This window comes from Dermacentor variabilis, unplaced genomic scaffold, assembly GCF_050947875.1.
Source record: "Dermacentor variabilis isolate Ectoservices unplaced genomic scaffold, ASM5094787v1 scaffold_16, whole genome shotgun sequence".
Taxonomy (NCBI): Eukaryota; Metazoa; Arthropoda; class Arachnida; order Ixodida; family Ixodidae; genus Dermacentor; species Dermacentor variabilis.
The window spans coordinates 5,834,650-5,854,049 of NW_027460324.1; the positions used below are offsets into that span (position 1 = coordinate 5,834,650).

Here is a 19,400-nt window from a genome sequence, read left to right on the forward strand (position 1 = left end):
ATGTTTCACTGTCCTTCAACTTTGTTTCTAAACTTTGTATATACACCCGTGAGCAAAAGCATACAGACCAGGGATTCCACAATAAATCCTTTTCTACTCCACCTATGAATGTAACTTGAAGTAGAGGACTGCTCTTCAAGATTGGCATTGCAATCTTTCCAGTGCACTCTTCAGATTGTGCATATGAATTATGAATATATTCAGTTTCTTTGGCAAGCCTGTTGTCCTATACTTTTGCTCATGCGTACACATGCTCACACATTTTGCTCCTGCGTACAAACCATACATTCATCACTATTGCATTTGGTGCTAATTTGATATCTTTTTCTGCTCTGCCATCAAATGTTACCCCTCTTACTCAATGCCCTTCAATCTGCCTGCGCGGTATTGTAAATAAATAAATAAATAAATAAATAAATAATTCTGTTCTGATGTGAAAAGAATGAGGGAAGACAACAGAAGCACCCAGGAAATTCCACTGGTTTTCAACAAAATCAAAATTGCCACAACGTGTTAGTATGCTGGCACAAACATTACCCTGGGTGTAAACAAACTGGCCATTGTGTTGTTCACATACTAACATCAGAATGACATCTCCTAATTGATAAATACCACTGACTGACCGGTTTTGATGTGGCTGGCAAACATAGCGCTACGAGATATGACCTAGTGAAGGACACCAGATCATTTTTTACTGCCTGTACTTAAAGACAAACTTAATGCATGCCTTACCTTCCACCCCAGCAGTTGCAGCAGCAGTGGGTATTGACATCATCCTCAGCAGCTGAATGACATGGCCACTGATTCTGACACAACAGGTCTGACACATTTCACTTTGTGCAATCTTGCAAGAAAGTGCTGATATAGAGCAGGCTTTGCTTGAACACAAACTAGATGTTCTAGATGTTCTTGTAATAGGCAAAACATTACTTCCCTCTGACATCTAGGATAGTGAGAGTCTGCTTTCCCGAATGTGTGATATGAAATGGCTGTAGCAGCTGCAGAGAGGGCTGAGTAGCAATCCCTATTTTCAGCATTACGTATGGTGTACCTTAATGCCTGCCTGATTATTAAACCGGGGTTGCAAAGTTCCCACTGAACCCATACAGTGCTATGACTTTATCAATTAACTCAAACTTCTGTGGATTGCCATTTCACTGTAAAACTCACTGCTAGTTTACATATGAGTAAAACATTGAATACAGTTGAACCAACTTAGAACAATATTCAAGTGCAAAAAAATACCATTGTTATAACTGAGTTGCATGAAAAAAAGCAGAGGGGACAAACATGCAAACATTTTAATTAGACAAAGAGAAGTACATTTGAACACACTACCAGTTTTAAAAACACTGCTGATGTAATAATGAGAAACGTGCGACACCATGAACGCATTCTATGGCAAGGTTCACCACAATATTCTAATGCTGCATGTGGGGGTACAGGCTAATCTGCCTGGTACTGGTTAGCTAAGGTCCTGAACGCATAGCTTGTCCCACTCCTCAACGCACACAAATGGGTGCCGCGGCGGGTTCGCCAACTCACCGGCCAGGCGACTCCAGCTGTGGTACAAACAAAAAGGTTTTATTCCCAAAAATGTTTTATTCGATGGCATAATGGAGCACCTGCAGCAGGCTCCGTGTCATGCCAGCACCAGCAGCCACAGGGAATGTACACCATCCGAAATAGGGTCAGAATGTTGTGTTCCCAGTGATTGCACAAGTGAATGGCCCAAGTCACATGGGAACTGGAGACAGGGATTCAAGGGGTCCCCCTTCCTAAAAGCTCAGGCAGGCCCACACGGGAGCTGACCGGAATTAATGGCAAAGCTGAAGTCTGACTTGTGCTTTATTTCCTCGGCGTAAGATACTGAAGTCAAGAGTCTTTTCACTTCGGTCTGTGTCCTCAACTAGCGGTGAAAAGGCAAAGCCGAGAAGGGTTGCCACCACTGTTGCCTGCTGGACAGTTGCCATGATGGTCTCCGTGAACACAGGATTTGGACCCTGCATTCACCAATGGAATGCAGCAGGGCAGGGGCGACATCTGGATTCGTCTTCTTCGGCGCCTGCGCAACTAGATTCATCCCTGGCTCTCTGGTGCCTGGCTCCATCTTCGCGTGAAGCTTGAGCAGATTGCTGGAGTCATGGAACTGGCACAGCCATAGTATACCACACACCTCAAAATACACTGCCAAAGGGTCAAGGGCCATGGCTGCTCCTGTCGAGGCCTGAGCCATGGCTGAAAACGTAGGGCTACGGAAGATGCATGTGATCTCTCGCTCATTCGTGCTGTTCCCCAGACTAATTTCTTCTTTCCAGTGCTTCAACAACACAAAGCAAATTGGCGCGTGAGAGCCGGATCGGAAGGCTCACGTAGCAACGTGGCGGTGTGAAGTTGAACAGTAGCTGGGCTATGGAGACAAAGCTGTTGAGCACCGGGAAGGACGTGAAGGCAGCAGAGGCACTGGACTGAGCCACAGGTCATGTTGTAGGTGCAGGTGGTGCTGCAACCAGAGTGCTCCCCGAACGGCTGGTGGCTGGAGGTGCTTGGAGCGGCGTTGGTGGTGCCTACTAGACAGGTACGAGTCGGTCGACGCCCTTGAGGCTTGCTGAGATCATCATCATCATCATCATCATCATCATCATCATGTTTCATCAGAGGCATTTTTGTAGCACCACTCCGAAAGTATTAACACTTAAACACATAAGCTCGCAGTCTGATGATATTAGCACAACGAAAGTGAAGTTCAAAGTTGAATGATAATATTAACACACAGACAGCGACGCTCACACTACATTCGTCCGTCAGCTTGCCATATTGTCACGTTGTAGTGATGGTGAAGAACACTGTAGCAAAACTGTGAATTACAAAGCTATCTTTTTATGGGGCGGACCTGTGCCCACAAAAGAAAGTGAGACACGAAGCACAACAATAACGGTGACTACAGTCGGCGATCGTTGAATTCTGATCAGTGGGTCAAGCGCGTTGGCTTTTATACACGACTCATCGAAGGTTCCAGTGTAATCGTTAGTTTCCACACGTTTTCTAGAAAGTATTACGCAATTTGCATAGCACATATAGCTAGATTACACAAGGTTCGGTGATAACAGACAATGGATAGGACTAGTGATAAGATTTGAGAAACTTCTGATACATACAGGCAAGTCCTGCGTCGAGCGATTATGTTTAACATTTGTTATTCGGTGAAAAACAATCTCTGGAGATAGATAAACAAGTACATGTGTCAATATTAACACATCACTCTGATGCATTCACCTCTGCAGGTGGCTGCCAGAGGAGGCTCACAAAAAGGGGGCACACTGGGTTTATGGAAGCTGAGTGCTGAAACGCTAATTGTGCCTTCCATGTCATTCAAGTACCGCAGTAGGATAGGGCTCCCTAGGCATGAGCAGTAAGGCAACGGCCGAGTCAACGTTCACTGCTCACACCAGCGGGCGTGCGACTCACTCTGATTCACTGCAATCCTCGGAAGAAGCTGGGCACTACAAATAATTTCCTGCGAAAAGCATCATGAGTACCTTTCTTCAGCTTTAACATGTGTGTTTACACCATAGTTGCACCTCTGCACTTGCCAGCATGGCAAAGAATAAGGTCCCACTACATACCAGCGAGAAGTGCCAACTAAAAGCAGTTTTGCAAGTTATACCGGCAAGTACACAGATTGAGATCTGCCATGTTTCGACTCAGTTGAACCTGCTGTGTTCCTGAGCAGATATGAAGTTGGACATTTTCACTGGACTGCCAAATAGTCTACTGTTCAAATACAGTGGATGCCATGACTAGTCCAGTGGCTGAGTGCATTGCAGCTCGCTGAAGACAACAGCATTTGGCGTGTCATAGGCGCCAAAATTGGAAGTAGTGGCATCTACGTGAACATCCAAAACCAAATTGGAACTGCGCGTCGCGGTGACGTTCAGTAGGTGGAGCGTTGTGGGCACACCCCGCTCCACCATAGCCTGGCTGACTGTAGCCTTCGCTGTGCAAGTCAATTGAAGAAGGAGCAGAAGTACCGTGTAGGGTACATTTCACTGCCAATAACTCCGCTTCTGCTGAATGCATTGAAGTACTTTTTGCAGCAAAGTATTTCTGAAATAGTCTATTTTCACTTCAAATGCATTTCTTGACTTCTATAAAAAGTGGTTCAGGGCCCCTTTAAGGTAGGTAAGTCTTACGGCCACTCGCATGCGCAGCCAACCGCGAGTCATGGAAGTATCTCAAAGTGGGCCTTCGTAGACGGCAGGGAATCACTACCTTAAGACTCATGAGGAGCCTCTTCAGATGGGATTTGTCGCAGAAGCACTGTCAGCATCCAATAGATATGAATCCAATGTGCCTGCAGCAATACCAGCAGTCAATTTGCACCCAGTGGCATTGAAACCTCGCTCCCTCTTGAGGCTGTGCTCTTTTTTTGAGCTCTTCCGTGATTTTCCCACAAAATGGATTGTTCTGCTGAGCTTGCAGAAGCTCTTGTCTGCTGAATGCGATACCCATGGACATTATAGTGTCCAGCAAGTGAATGCTTTCATCTGACGACGGTGGCTTATGGGCCACATTGCGCCTGAACTCACTGTGTTTGTGTCATTGGAGACAAGGGCTCTGGCTTTGCTTGGATGCACTCACTCAGAAGGGTGCTGGTGAAAAAGTGTCTGGGTCTGAAACGTGGGCATGCAATAGGGCATCGGCCACCATGATTGTGCTCTCCTTCTAATAGCAAACAACAAATTCGTAGCACTGTAACGTCAATGCCCCGCGCACAAGGCATCCTGAGGGCTGGCACAAGTACTTTAGCCAGGTGAGCATCACGTGATTCATTTCAACAACAGAAGGCCCTCCATCGATGTAGTAATTGGACTCACACAGAGTGAACACTATTGCTAAACACTCACGTTCGGTGACTGTATACTACTTATGCTCTGCTGGTGTCAACGACCAGCTGGCAAAGGTAACTGGCCTAAGAATTCCTTCATGTTCTTGAAGCAGCATTGTACCTATGCCCAGGTTGCTCACGTCAGCTTGGACTGTGAACTTCCTGTTTAGGTCAAGCAGCTGCAGCTCAGTGGCGCTCGCAAGAACTTTAGAGAGCTTCTTGCTCCTTGCCCCAGCTCCAGCTTGTAGACTTCCTCAACATGACCAAAGGAGCCTGCACAGTGGCGCCATTGGGCACAAATTTTCACAGTGATTCACTATGCCCAAGCAACGTCTGAAAGCCTGTATGTTCGCCAGTGTTGGGTACTCAAGGAGTTTAACTCGGACCTCGTTGCCACTTGGCAAAACACAGGCTGACTGTAAAGCTCAGCAGTGAGACAATGCTCTGCGATCTGAGCTTTTGAGAGATTCTGAGTTATTCTGGCAGAGTGCAGCATTCCGAGGTTGTTCTCCAAGTGGCAGAGGTACTCCCCAAAGGTGCAAGAGAAGATGACAATATTGTCTGGGTAGGCTAGGGTGTACTGCCACTTTGCCTTTCCCAGAACTGTCCATCAATTTGGAAAGTCACTGCAGCACTAGAGCAGCCAAACGGCATGCTCAGAGTGAACTTGTACAAGCCTCTGCGCCAGGTGAAACAAGTTATCTCGGCATCTCTTGGTTCCATCTGCACTTGCACGTAACCGTGACTAGTATCCAGAGTGGTAAAATAATGTGCTCCACCTAGGCTTGCCACAATTTAGTCAATGCTTGACAGGGGATAAGCGTCCTTCCAAGTGACTAGGTTGAGTTGGTGGTAGTCCACACAATGATGACAAGAACCATCTTTTTTAGGGGCCAAGCTCGACCAGAAAACTCCACAAACTATTAGATTAGCAGATTACCCGTCACAATCATTTCGTCCTTTGCGAGGTCGATAGCTCTCCTTTTGGCCCCACTTATGGGCCTACGATTGCATTTCCACGGTAGCACATCCCCTGCGTCGATCTAGTGTTGCACAAGAGTGGTGCATACTCGCCGATCTGTGAACATCACGTGAAAATGGTTCAGCAGTGATGATAGGTGCGCCTTCTCGCATTCTGACAAACTGTCAGGCAAAGGCGGCAGCGAAGGATTGGTTTCGCCATGTGCACTTGTGATCGTAGGACAGTGAAATTTTACCCAGTAGTGCTGCGCTCGGCTCAGCAGAACGAGTCCCATAATGATCTCTGCCCCCTTCACTGGCCGACAAGGGGCCATGTACAGTAGGTTTTGTAACAGCACGAGTTTGGAGGCTTAATGGGACCCACCCCTCCACTTCCCATGGCATTGCTTCCGGGGCTAAATGTGCCACCGAACCAACAAGGAAATCTGCTAAAGATTTTAGGAGTGTACCTGGGCCTGCCTTGTACTCTTTTTTAACAATGGCAATCATGATTCCATTGTGGGCCAGAAAGCCTTGGTCTAGCTTCACGAGAACAGACAGACCAGGAAGGTGCCTGAACTTGTGACGGCGTCCTCCCAGCGCACAACCATTCTTGCCGAGCCACACGAGGTAGCCACATTGCCAGTGAGATGGAAGGCAGTGTTGCAGGCTCGCAGCAGTAAGCCAAAGCTTCCTTCCCGAACAGCGAGGCTGTGGTGCCGCTATCCAGTAGCATGGCGAATGTTTGACCAGCGATCGTGAGCACAAGGAAGGGTGCCATCGGGCTGTTCTCGGCCGGGCTGGACGGCCGTGTATGCCTGCCTGGTGCACGAGTGCGGGTTGAGAGTGCCGTCAAAAAGCTCCCACACACCTCACTTCATTTCTCCAATGAGAGTTGCAGTTGCATCGGTTTGCAGGAAAGAAGCAGGTGGTAAATTGCAGCCATCCCAGGCACACCGGGGCTAAAGAGACGATGCTGGTGGCGGTGGGTGGTAGGCCTACACGGCCAGTATATCATCCTGAATATGCTTTGCTTCTGTAGCCAAATTGTCCAGGTTGAGAAACCACCATTTCGATGCTAAGCACTGAAGACCGAATGGGCTTGCCGAATCACCCTCTCCACCTTCTGAAAGTTCCGACGCCGAGAGCTCTGCTAGGAGATAAAGCTCCAGCGTGGTTCTCACATACTCGAGCAGAGATTCATCCCCTGTGTTTGGTTCGAAGCTCCAACTCGTGCTGCATGCGTCATTCATGGCCAGGAGGAAAGAACTCGTGGCTTAACAGCGTTCTAAACTCCTCCATGCTACGAGTGAGCTGGCCAACTAGGCGGTACCACCACATATCTTGGGCAGTTCAGCAAGACAGCCAGTACGGTGCCTATAATCATGCTGTCTGTTCCAGCCTCATCGTTTTCTGATATTGGCACAGAGCCTTCAGGTATTCTGCGGCGCTCGTACGGTCTGAGTAATTGCTGTACGTTGGAATATGCACGTTGAAGTTACTCGGCAGGGTAGGCCTAGGGGAACTGGGGTCCACCATGGGAGGCCTGACACTAGCCTGAAACTGTGCTATTTCCATAAGCGACAATAGCAGCTGCATGGCTGTGGTGTGCAGAGGCGACTGTCCTGGGCGAGACTCACAGGGTGCCTGCAGGAATTGTGTGCACTTGTGGCCGCAAGGGACCGACAAACAGCGGAGAGGTGTTGTGCGGGCCTATGGGAGGCCAGCCGACGGTACTGCAAAAAGGTTGCTCTCCGGGCTAACCGAGGTCAGACAGTGGATTGCAGACACCGGCGGAGCGGGATGGCTCCTGCTTGGCAGGCTGACGAAGCAGCCAAGCAGGTAAACATTTTGCGCTTCTCGGGTCATAGGGTGCCGCTGGCTGCACAGATTGGAAAATGGGCATCCCTCGGCGGGTTTCACCTGACATCTGACAGCATGGCGTTGCAATGAAAAGCAACAAGCGGAGAAGCTAGTAGCATTGTTCACTGCCTCAAACGAAAAAAGGTCCACAACCAAGGAATCGTGCTGCGACGAAGCTTGCAAAGGGGCCTGCTCCAACGCCATGCGGAAACCCAGGTGGGCAGCACACATGTGGAGGTTCGGGTGAACGTGCCCAGTACTGACCAGCTCAGGTCTAACGAGACACGTGGCCATTCCCCAATTTGCAATGCACACGAAGGGGTGCCACAACGGGTTTCGCTGACTCACCGGCAAGGCGCAAAGACGACGCCAGCCGTGGTACAAACGAAAGGGTTTTATACAAAAGGTGCTTACAATACTGGGGATATGGCACGAGGGTGGCAGTCGCAGACTACGGATCAAAGCTCCTGGTAATTCCCACACAGGCTCTTTCAAGCTAGGTTCACCACCTAAAAGGCCATGCTCAGAGGAGCGCAGAGCCAAGAGGGTTTGCTCGTATAACAGCCAAGAGTTCCAGACGTAAATCTGCTGGGCAAAGCCACCCGTGCTACTCAGATCTCGAAGGAGAGAGATGTTGAGTAAAGGGTGAGAGAGGCCCGTTCCTTGTCCTCGGGCATTTCGTATGCGTGGAACGCGGCTTAACGTGAGCCACACACACAAGCCGCAGGCTCCGTGTCGTGTCGTGGCACCAGCGGCCACGGGTAATGCATACTATCCAAAATAAGGTTGGAATGGCAAGTCCCCAGCGATCACACAGGTGAATGGCCCAAGTCGCATGTGAACTGGAGACGGGGGGGTCGAAGGGGTCCCCTCAAGCAAGAGTGAATATAATAATTAAATCTGGCTACTGGGGGTCTATGCCAAAATGAAAAAGAATGTGAAATCGAGGAAAATAAAAAATAAAAGAATGCAAGCCGCCACACCCACTTACGTGACCGCACACCCTCACAACACTCACCTTTATGCCGGGCACCCCCATACGGAACGCATTTGTTGCATCGCCCTAAGCATTGCCAGCCTGGTGTGCCTCTCTTCTGCTTTCCTTTCTCATCTCCAATGTAGCCACAGTCGACTCGGGTATCGGAGGAGTTGAAGAGAGACGAGAGAGGGGTGTGCGAGGAAGTCGGTGATGCGTAGGGTGGCACAGGTGTGCTTTGTGTGGCACAACGGCGAGTGCAGTGAACACTGCACTCGCCTGCAGTGAACAGGTGGATGTGGTGGCTCACATTCCTTTCTTTTTCTGGGATTTTGCACCATTTTTCCTTTCGGCACAGGCACCCAGTATCCAGATTTAATTGTTATAACCGATAATGTGGCATGGGATGATTGTAGTAATCGGTTTATTTATCTAGGACACATACAGAAGTTGACAGTGCATTAGCTGCTCATTGTTATATCCAACATATTGTCAAAACCAATATCGTTATAAGTGGGTTCAACTGTATGCAAACAACAATTTTTGCATCTTCACTCAAGTATTGCTGAAGTGCTAAAATATATATATATAAGAAAAAGACATCCTTACAGTGCTGAGCCTTTGCATTCGGTGGGCCAAAGCATCCCTCTGGAATTAAAAAATATAAGAGTGTGTAAAAGAGCATGAATACCATAGGCCTGAAGAAGAAGACATTAGAAGAGTCACAACCACATGAACAAAAGAGACAATGAAGCAAGAAAAAGCAGAGGGGTAATTAATTATGAACTATGTTTAATTGAAATATAGAAATAATCAGTTAAAAACGAATGAAAGTGGACAAAACGGTAAAGTGCTACACGTGGGAGTTGAACCCACGTCTTCCACATTAAGTGTGTGGTGCTTTGACAGTTAGGTGAGCTACCGCAGCAAACGGCATACACCCCCCCCCGCCCTCCTTCAACTACTGCCAGTAGTGGTGCTGCTGTCCAAACATTGGACAGTGACAGAATGGGCTTTGAGTGTCTGCACTAGCTTCATGACCAAACTAGCATAGTGCTACTTCGGTAGTGCCCCTTTAAACATTCTTCCACATTGGAGAAGTCTGCAGTATCAGGCACTTGCTATTTTTTCCTCTGTAACTGTGCCGTAGATGTGTTATGTGAACATATGTATCAATAACGTGTGCACAATGTAAAAAAAGTAATGTGAGAGTGGCTTTCAATCAGGCTGCTCATCCCTTTTGTATCAACACAGCAGTGAGATCTGGATTTACCTCAAATTTTAGGGCTGGACATCTTGTAGCTTGTAAATGGGCAGAGGAGAGGGGGGGGGGGCACAGGAAGAACTTACACGCAACATTAATTTTTCTCTTTCCCTTTTCTTCCTTTGATACAAGCATTCTGATATTTTGAAAGATACATTCAACAGTTTTATGTTTTGACCAGCTTAATGAAGGAAACATAAAGCAGTGATACCGCGATTGGCAAATGTCGCTGTCAAAATATGCGCCGGCGATTTGCCGGCGCATATTTAAAAAATTATATAATCAGAAATTTTGAACAACTACTCGAACTGCCAAGTTCTGCCTTGAGCTTACTAAACCAGGGCAGTGGGTAGCATTTCCCCCACTGTGGAAATAATTTGAGTGGTTATTTGTGATTTAGCGTTGTCTGAGGGGCTTGTTCTTCTGCATTTGAGAGATCAGACGCGTAAGAAAGACTTGTAGCACATGGGAAGGCTCAATTAAGCAAATGCCCATAAACTTTGTTTACGGGCAAGTTCTGCACCCTGAGGAACCTGTGTACTAAAAAAAAATCAAAGAACATGGTATTTAACGTCCTGGAACTTCACTGTGTGTCACCTGCATGCTATTACACAGTGGAGGGTTCTGGATTAATTTTGAGCACCTAAGGTTAATGTGCACTTAGATTTAGGCACAAAGTTAGTTAAAGAAAATTACTAGAGGGAATTCTGGCAGCAGTGTCTGTGGCTGCATGCATGGCGCAAGTTGAGTCAGCATGACGATTACTAGCAGTACATGGATTTGCCCGAACTTTGTCCCTATGGTGTCAAATGGCTCTTATCAAATAGATTGTTTTCAACAAACTATTGCATTAAGAAATGCAACAATTCACAATTCAAAGTGATTGTGCCTATATGCAGTACTATATGCAGGAGTGCTTTAAAATTTGGGCCCATAAAGGCAGATTAAGCATTCTAAACAAAGCCACAAGGGCATCTGAAGCTGCAAGCACAAAGATCAGCCAAATCCATGCGTTAACCATCATTCCCATGGCGGCTGAACGATTGCAGCCCGAGTTCCTTCTAGTAATTCTAGTATGAAACTCTACAAATCAAAGTACTACACGAGCGTTTCTGCGTTCCGTCGGAATGCTGCCACAGTGGTTGGGAATCGAACCCACAACCTCACAGTCAACAGCAGAACGCCATAGCCACTAAAACCTGTGAATGCTCCCGCAACAAGCCACAATGCATGTTTTTCTTTTAACGTTCCGCATGTGCTTGGTAAAAAAAGCCCCACCCCAGCATCCCACTAGCCACTAGCCATGCATCATGGTGCCACACAAGGCCACTGGTGGATTGAGGGCACTGGTGTTACTGCCACCTTCCTTCAGTTGTACAAACTGCTTGCTCAAAGGAGTCCATGGAATGTGCTTGAAGAATTACTGGCACATATACTCTAAGTTGCAAAAGCTCTACCATATGCTTTTCACGTGTAGAAGCTTCACACTTAGCGAGTATCATGAAATTCGGGGAACGTAAGCGGTCATAGTTTGATACTGTACTGCGTTTCATACATAGCAGGCAATGCTGCGGAAGCTACGCAAGTATAGTGTGATCATTTCGAGTGCTTTGGAGCACAGTAGTTTTTAATCTGCAATGTTTCCTATGAAATAACTACTTTGCATATTTCAACTACTACTTGTGGATGCAGATTTACTTCAAATCACATAATGCCTGTGCATATTTCACCCTTTAGTAATCGATGTACTATGGTTTGGTGGCAGTGCGAGTTATGCGCTGTGGCTGCCGCTCGCCAGAACATGTTATGACGCTCGTGTGGTGGTAAATAGGTTTAGATCTATGACATCTTTAATGTAATAAATACGCAATGTTTTGTGGCGTAGAAGTATGCAATTTTATTTTACTTCGAATTGCGTGGCACTTACCTACTCTCTTTTATTCATATGTGACATGCTGCTTTTTCATCACAGATGTAAACAGTGATAGAAGTCACTCCAGCCTTCATAGCATTACCTGCCATGAAACAGAGTATAAAGTTGTCTCAAAATGGTCAACCTGGTATCATTGACATTGTTGTGGTGTCATGACGACGAGCTAAATTTGCCAACATTAGGTATCAATAAGGCAAGGTGTGGCTCATAAGAAGACTAGCAAAAGTGCTGTGTGTGTGTTTCTTCTGGATGCACTTGTGCGTGGCAGTTATGGCAATCGCAGAAACGGAGTGAGTCACTGCGCTCTGGCATCATGGACCATCCACTTCCTGGCGCTGAAACTGGTCTGTAAAACAAGTACCATTACAGTAGCTGTCCATTCTCTTTTGCTAAGGTTTACAGCATTCTCACCTAATGCAAAAAATGCTGACAAGTCGAAAACATCACATCAGTACTTCTTTGACTGTTTAAGATGAAAAGCAGTGATTTTGTATGTGAGCAAATATGCAGACGTGTGCTTTCACCTCCACAGGTGGCGGCACCGGTCGAACACGAAGCTCCCGTGGCTCCCTGGGCTTTGGGGGCTTTTTTTCGGCCTTCTCCTGTGTTAAGCTCGAAGAATCTGCCTGCACAGACCACCAGTAAAATCAGCACACTTCTGCCATTCCTGCAGAACACATTTATTGCAACAGCAGCTATTCCCTCACCATACCAACTTTGTTAAAAACATTTGCAATCCTGCACAAGCTCGCCTCACTGTATGCTAGAATACGGCAAAGATGACAACAGTACAATGACAATGGCAAGGATGATGATAGTGTCATGATCACAACAAGATGACAGCAATGGCATGATGACGAAGGTTCCAGTTGATCGTTTGTGAACAAGCATTCATTTTATGCAATCAAGAAATAAACTTTCACTTGTTATGAGCTCCTTGCAACTGCCTTGCCATCTCTCATTTCCTGCATATTTTCTGGCATCATTTGCAAATTTAAGACTGCACAAGGTCACATGCCATGGCATTGCAGCATGGAAGGAGTTGTATAATTCAACTGTAAAATGTTGCTGTAGTGGCAACATTGTAACTGTAAAATGTTGCAATGTTGAGTGTCACGTGTCTCTCCTATAATGATTAAAGGGTTGATGGACTAGGGCACAAGGAATCATGGCACAGGATAATGGAACAGAGAAATGGACAGCACAACCCTTGTTTTGAGATTTAAACTACTGTTGCAGTATAAGGCATACTCCTAAAATCAAGTTTCCGATGCTCCATTTATTTGGTTGTAAGCTAGCCCCAAACTTTCTTTCCAAGCATATTTCATAGTATGCAAAGATGTGTGTTCTGTAGGTGCCAGTACAATAACTAAATAAGCACAACCACAATAGTGTAACAAGCAGTGCTTAATACTAGGGGTATGCGAATATTGAATATCACTGAATGAAATCGCAAACTTTTGGAATAATTCTATTTGTGAATCGAATAGCTACAACTGGATTTTTCGACTATTTGACATATTCAATGTAGAGTTCCGCACAGTGCCACATGCTGCATGGGCCACGGAGCGAGCCCCTTGTTGCCCCCCAGGCAAGCGTTGCATTGCATTTTCGGTGCAAAAGGGGCACCATGAACGGGCCAACAGAGCTTGTGCACTGCAGCTTTGAGCAGAACAAGTGGTGCTGCCTGCGACGTAGAGTGCTGGCAGGTGCGGGCGAAAGCATGGCACCTCAAAAGAAGGACACGGAATCACTGTCAAAAAAGAGTGGAACTCTGTACTGTTGCATGCATGGTTGCCACAACAGCTACACAAACACCACTGGTAAGCTCCCAAGGATAAAATTTTAAGGATTTCCTGGGAATTGTTACGAGAAGGAACGATGGGAGCGCTGGATTCGGGCATTGCAACGGGCGAAGTAAACAAAGATGTGCTTTTTTTTTGCTATCGTTGGAAATTGTTGGGTCCAGCATTGGATGCGACGATGGTCACAGTCAGGCACATGAGAGGTCCATGCAGGGCATAAGCTCAGACTTTTTGACAAACACAGCCAGGACCGAGGCGTATTTACACCGTCGTCAGCATCCAGCCACATTGTGCAGCTTGCTTTCACAATGTGCCTTGGATGTGAAGACAATTGGGTAATAAAGAATGAAAGAATGAGAGAGAGGGAACAAAATAATGATTGTTTTGCTTGCCTGAAGCTGCAAGTTGTAGTCAACGCATTTCATTTGTGCGACACATCTGCCAACGTTGGAGGGATCCACTGCACTCATAATTTCTTCACTAACGCCATAAACATGACCGCTGGTGTAAAGATAATTGCTTTGGAGCAAGCTGCCTGTTTTCAAACACTGTTCCGCATTTTCAATTCTGTGAAATCCACATAATAAAATGCGCTGCTGGTTTCGCTTTGCCGTTGCTCCCGTAGACCAGCGCTGTGCACGGCAGAAGCGACGAGAGCGCCTGCAACAAGTGACGAAATAATTGCACACGTGGCCGCTGCTGCCAGTGCTGGTTGTTCTAGCGCCACCGCACCAGCTCTCGAGCCCCATAGCACTCCCCAACGTCGGCCCGATGCAGAGATCACACCCACAATGCCCGAACCCTGCAATTCACAGAACAGTACTGCATTGGCTGGTCTGCCATCGTCGGGACAAGGTTCGTCCAGGTCGCCAGGACCGATTAAAATTATAATGTGAGGCAGACAGAGGGAACGGCAACAAAAGCAGAGCATATTTTGTAAAGTGTGAAAGCATGCATGATGATCTAGCCGATTAACTGCCGATAGGTACGCATATCGCATTATATACGGGCACCGACGTTCTTCACGCCACTTTGAGAGTCGTCAATTTGACCCGCACGTGTGATCTTGGGACCGATCACTGATGAGCTACCTGTATGAACATATTAACGGCAAGCAGGCCACGACAGCGTGAGGCCCATTAACTACATCGGCCAGTGGTGCATTCCCATCACGGCCACACTGCTTCGGTCATTAAGCCTAATTGGTGCTGCTTCGTCAGGCATTGGCAACTAAATATAGTTTTGGTTTGGTAACGAATCGACACAGATCTATGCACAGCAGCCATGCGACACTTGGAAAGCTCATAAACGGCCTTGCAAGCGAAAGCGAGAGACAGCGGATGGAGGAGGGCGGGGGTAGCAAGCGTCTCAAATTTGTCAAGAGCCTCCAGATTTCAAGATATATATATATTTATATATATGTATGGGGGGGGTATTATGTGCCAAAACCATGATCTGATTATGAGGGATGCCGTAGTGGGGGACTCCGGAAATTTGGACCAGCTGGGGTTCTTTAACATGCACCTAACTCTAAGTACACACGTGTTTTTGCATTTTGCCCCCATCGAAATGCAGCCACCGTGGCCAGGATTCGATCCTGCGACCTCATGCTTAGCAGCCCAACGCCATTGCCACTAAGCAACTGCAGTGGGTCGTTCAGATTTCAGGATGCTTGACAGGTGGCAAATCACGCCAAACCTCACAATGAAATGACGCAGATGGCTCCGGCTGTGTGCGGAGCAGTGATCCGAGTCGCATGATGCGCAATCCTATCGTACATTGCTCAGATTGGCTTTACGATAGCCCACCTGCCATAAAGCTGGGATAGCCCTTCTGCATTTTGGAGAACAGGAAAGCAAAACTTTTTATGCAATAAATAAAAGATACCCACAAAACAGGTACACTATTAAACTGAGAACCTCATTGGTATTCAGAATGTCACTAGTTCATTAGTTTCATAGGAAGAAAGCACTTAATTTTATTCAACAGAAATTCTACTGATAAAAAAAAAATATTTCCCAGAGCTTCTTATACTTCAACTGAGCTGTAATTAGTGCTGGCATACTAATTTGTTATTCCCTTTAATAAGAGTAGGCCGTATTGTTTATCTTGATTTCTATGTATCTATGTTACTGATAGCTTGCTAGGTTCTTGTTATGCAACGCTGGACACTCCCATGCATGTGCAGCACCACAAGTTATTGTCTAAAATTTGTAAGCATTAAAATTTTTGAAAAATTTTCTGATATTCGACATTCTGCCTTTTTTTGTTGATTCAATTCAATATTCGATTTAAAATCTACCATCTGGTATTCACATGTTCCTACTTATTTCTCAATGAATGTGGCACACAGAGACTAATTCAGATCCTTAACTAGATCAAGCAGAAATGGCAAAAATATTTTGGTCGTGTTTTTTTCATTTAGAGGGCTACTTGTGCAGTCAGTGGCAATGAACAACAACACATACTAACGCACCAATGAGCGATAAGTTGATGGCAGTATTTGTCAGCAATGTGGCTATAGTCTCCCAAGTTGCCAATGCACCATGGTGATCCTTCACCTTGGCGTGTCCCAGCAGCTGCTGACTAATCATGTTGCTATATCCTATCACAAGTTGTCAAAAGATTACTTCATTTCTGATCGACCAAATACAAGCTCACAACAGCCTATCGTACTCAAACAGACTGAGCGAGTAACTGAATTGCACCCTTGCAGAGATGTTGCCTTGTTGTCTATGTACATTTCAGCTGACCACCAGAATAAGGACAGCGCATTGCCCTACGTGACCTTTGCGTATAATTATTCACCTCATGAGTCCACCAGTTTCTCTCCCTTTAACCTTTTGTTTGGTCGGCATTCCACTCTGCCTTTGGCAGCCAACTACTAGATAAAATATAATACACCAGAGATGCCGTTATTCGGGCTCGTACGACTCATCAGATTGCCCACAATCGTCTTACAGCACCTCAGGTGTCAAAAAGACCTGCTAGAACAGTTGCCACCAAAACCTTCAGTTCTCTCCTAAAGCTCCCATTCTGTGGTCTCCAAGTCGCCATGTTGGCCTGTCTGAAAAACTGCCTTAACATTACGTGAGGCCCTACCAGGTATTGCAAAAACTAAATGGCACAAACTATGAAACAGGGTGTCTATCAAGTTGACATTTTCAAATTCCCTGAATTTTCCATGTTTTCCCTGAGTGACACAGAACTTATTTTATGTCAAGACAGGCTGACACGACGTTGCCAGATGCTGTCACTCTCAAGTAAGCATTATAAGAAAATAAAAAAAAACTTAATTCAGCTTGAATAGTAAAGAGCGGTGTTTATTTTATTCAAAATAGAAAACGGAAGGTAGGAGGATAGTAAAATGCAAAGCAAATATCTTCTAAAAAAAAATGGTAAAGGACATTGCAAATCAAGTCGAACATTTTCAAATACAAATAAAAAGAGATGCATACAGAAGCAAATATTTTCGAAAATGAGCTATTTCTAGCAAGTGATAGCAAGATCATTGGTATTAGGCCCAACCTTTGTCACAAGTGAGATTTTCTCAGCAGCTGGAAAGTTAACCTCTACTCTCCTCACATACTCTCAGCCCACGCAAAATGCCTCTGTTTCGTGTTTCACTGCTTTCAAGAGTTTATTTTGGTTTGGATGAGGGTCACCTGGATCTTTGCGTCAGCCACCACTTTGCTTTTTGAGCTCAAGCTCCTTCAAAAAAGAGGCGACACAGTTCCTTTCCCGATCATTCCTCAATGCGACAGCCACTTCTGCTCTTGTCCTCATTCCACCGCATGTTTTCCCCACAAACCATTTGAAGCATCCTTTTGGTCAGTTGTACAGTCAACGTCCGATTCTTTGGACTCCCTAGGTGCCATGAAAACATCCGATAAATCAAACCGGGCCGTCCGAAAAAAATTGATGCATGTCTTTTACTGCCCTTAATGGCTCAAATCGTCACAGGCACGTCCAAAAAAGCTCTGAAGGCCTGCAAGTACACCTATTAGGCATATCGGCGCTCGTACTATGACAGGAGACGGTGGGTGTACGCGTGTATAGTTATGGAATATATACTGGTGTCCCATGACAATTGCCCCTTCCCACGCTTGTTAAGCTTCACCGCAATACTTCACATACGCTTCACCGCGTAACATCGCTGTGCGGAGGCGAAGCTGCCGTTCGGGATCCGGCATTATGCAATGTGCCATGCTTTCTAAGCTTCGAAGCCAATCATGAGAATTACAGAGGCGGAGTCGGTGCCATTACTGAGAGCGGCGAATTCTTTCAAGGATAAACACGGCACGGAACCGCGATAACCTTAACAGCAAACGTCGAAGCAGCTAAGCCTCGCGTTGGTGGCTACGGCTTCCAGCGGATCTAGGTGCAAGAGCGCTGGTTCGAGACGGCGAGATAATCAAAACGGCGGTGTTGGCTTTAGTTAATGCCGTTTCGGACCTGCGGTCGCGGCAAAAAGTCCGGTAAATCGGACAGCGAAGGGTTATTGCGTCTGAAATTACAGACGTTCTTATACATTGACTTTACGGGCACTCTGCAATGAAGTTTGCCAGTACATGTAGCGTAACCTAGCAGCGGCGGAGTGCACCCGCGGGTAGGCCCTCGCCGTCATCACACTATTGTCCGTCGTGTGCTCAGGCCCGCCTGAAAGACTGTTTTCCGAATTTTCCAATGGATTCACCGCGCGGCCTCTTGGCAGCTCCTTCATGAGAAGTGTGAACAGAAAGAACATGCGCAGATACTGCTGTGTTAAGGATTGTCACAACCGCGAAGGGGACGTCGGCATCAAATTGTATCGCTTCCCTTCAAAACCGGATGAAGCATTCCTGGCGGCTGAAGTGGATCGTCGCGGTTCGTGTCGGTCTTGCGAATTTCTGTTAAACGAAGTAAGACGTAAATGCAAAAACAAGAAAACAAATAATAAAGAACCAGCAGCGGCATCCCTTAAACACACAATAAAGTGTCAACTGCATAAAAGCCCATGAACTGATTCCCGCTGGGGTAAATCAGTTTAGATAGTCGTTTAGCTCGTCTTGCTCCAAAACAAATGTGCAATGGTTGTTACGTGTCAAATCTAGATGGAGCTTTGTACACACTGTGCTTCTTCCTGCGCCAATATCAAGACGCGAAAGCTGGAACCGAGCTCATTCGTGCCGATGTTTTCTCGAGTTTAGAACAACAGAACTAAAGTTCGAGTACACTGCAGCACACGTAGAGTATTCGAAAATTAACATTTCTCTCGCGCATGCTAGCGCATATTTGTTCAGTCTTAATGTTTAGTCTCAGACGATTGCTCTCTATGATGCTTCAGTGGTAATTCCCTCTCACATTCAAGCACGAACTACAATACCAGATTATGCTTGAGGCACTTTGTCAATGGAGAAAAAAGCACTTACCTGCCAATTCACCAAAACCTCTACAATTGTGAGGTGCAAGGCACGCTCCGAGTAATGAAGTGACAAATGACAGTTGAAAGACGTCCACAGCCGTATTTGCTCACTTAAGTGGCGTAAAATGAGGATTTGTTAACTCACTTTGAGTTCATCGTCGTAAGCATGCTTGCTTTGGTGTGACAAATACTTAGCGACCTGGCTATTGCTTAATGGCTATGGTGTTGGGCTGCTAAGCATGAGGTCGCGGGATCAAATCCCGGCCATGGCGACCGGATTTTGATGGGGTCGAAATACCAAAACACC

The 19,400-nt window shown here is 46.3% G+C and overlaps 1 protein-coding gene across 4 annotated transcripts in view; it reads right to left on the reverse strand.

Annotated features, from left to right (window-relative positions):
* LOC142568072 (uncharacterized) overlaps positions 1-19,400 on the reverse strand; it is a 132,117-nt gene that overhangs the window by 76,865 nt on the left and 35,852 nt on the right. For all 4 annotated transcript variants that reach the window (XM_075678165.1, XM_075678167.1, XM_075678166.1 and 1 more), the window contains 2 exons: positions 12,409-12,510; positions 9,297-9,335 (listed from right to left, as the gene is read on the reverse strand). In XM_075678165.1, the coding sequence (XP_075534280.1) occupies positions 9,297-9,335; positions 12,409-12,510 (141 nt within the window). The remainder of the gene's footprint in view (positions 1-9,296; positions 9,336-12,408; positions 12,511-19,400) is intronic.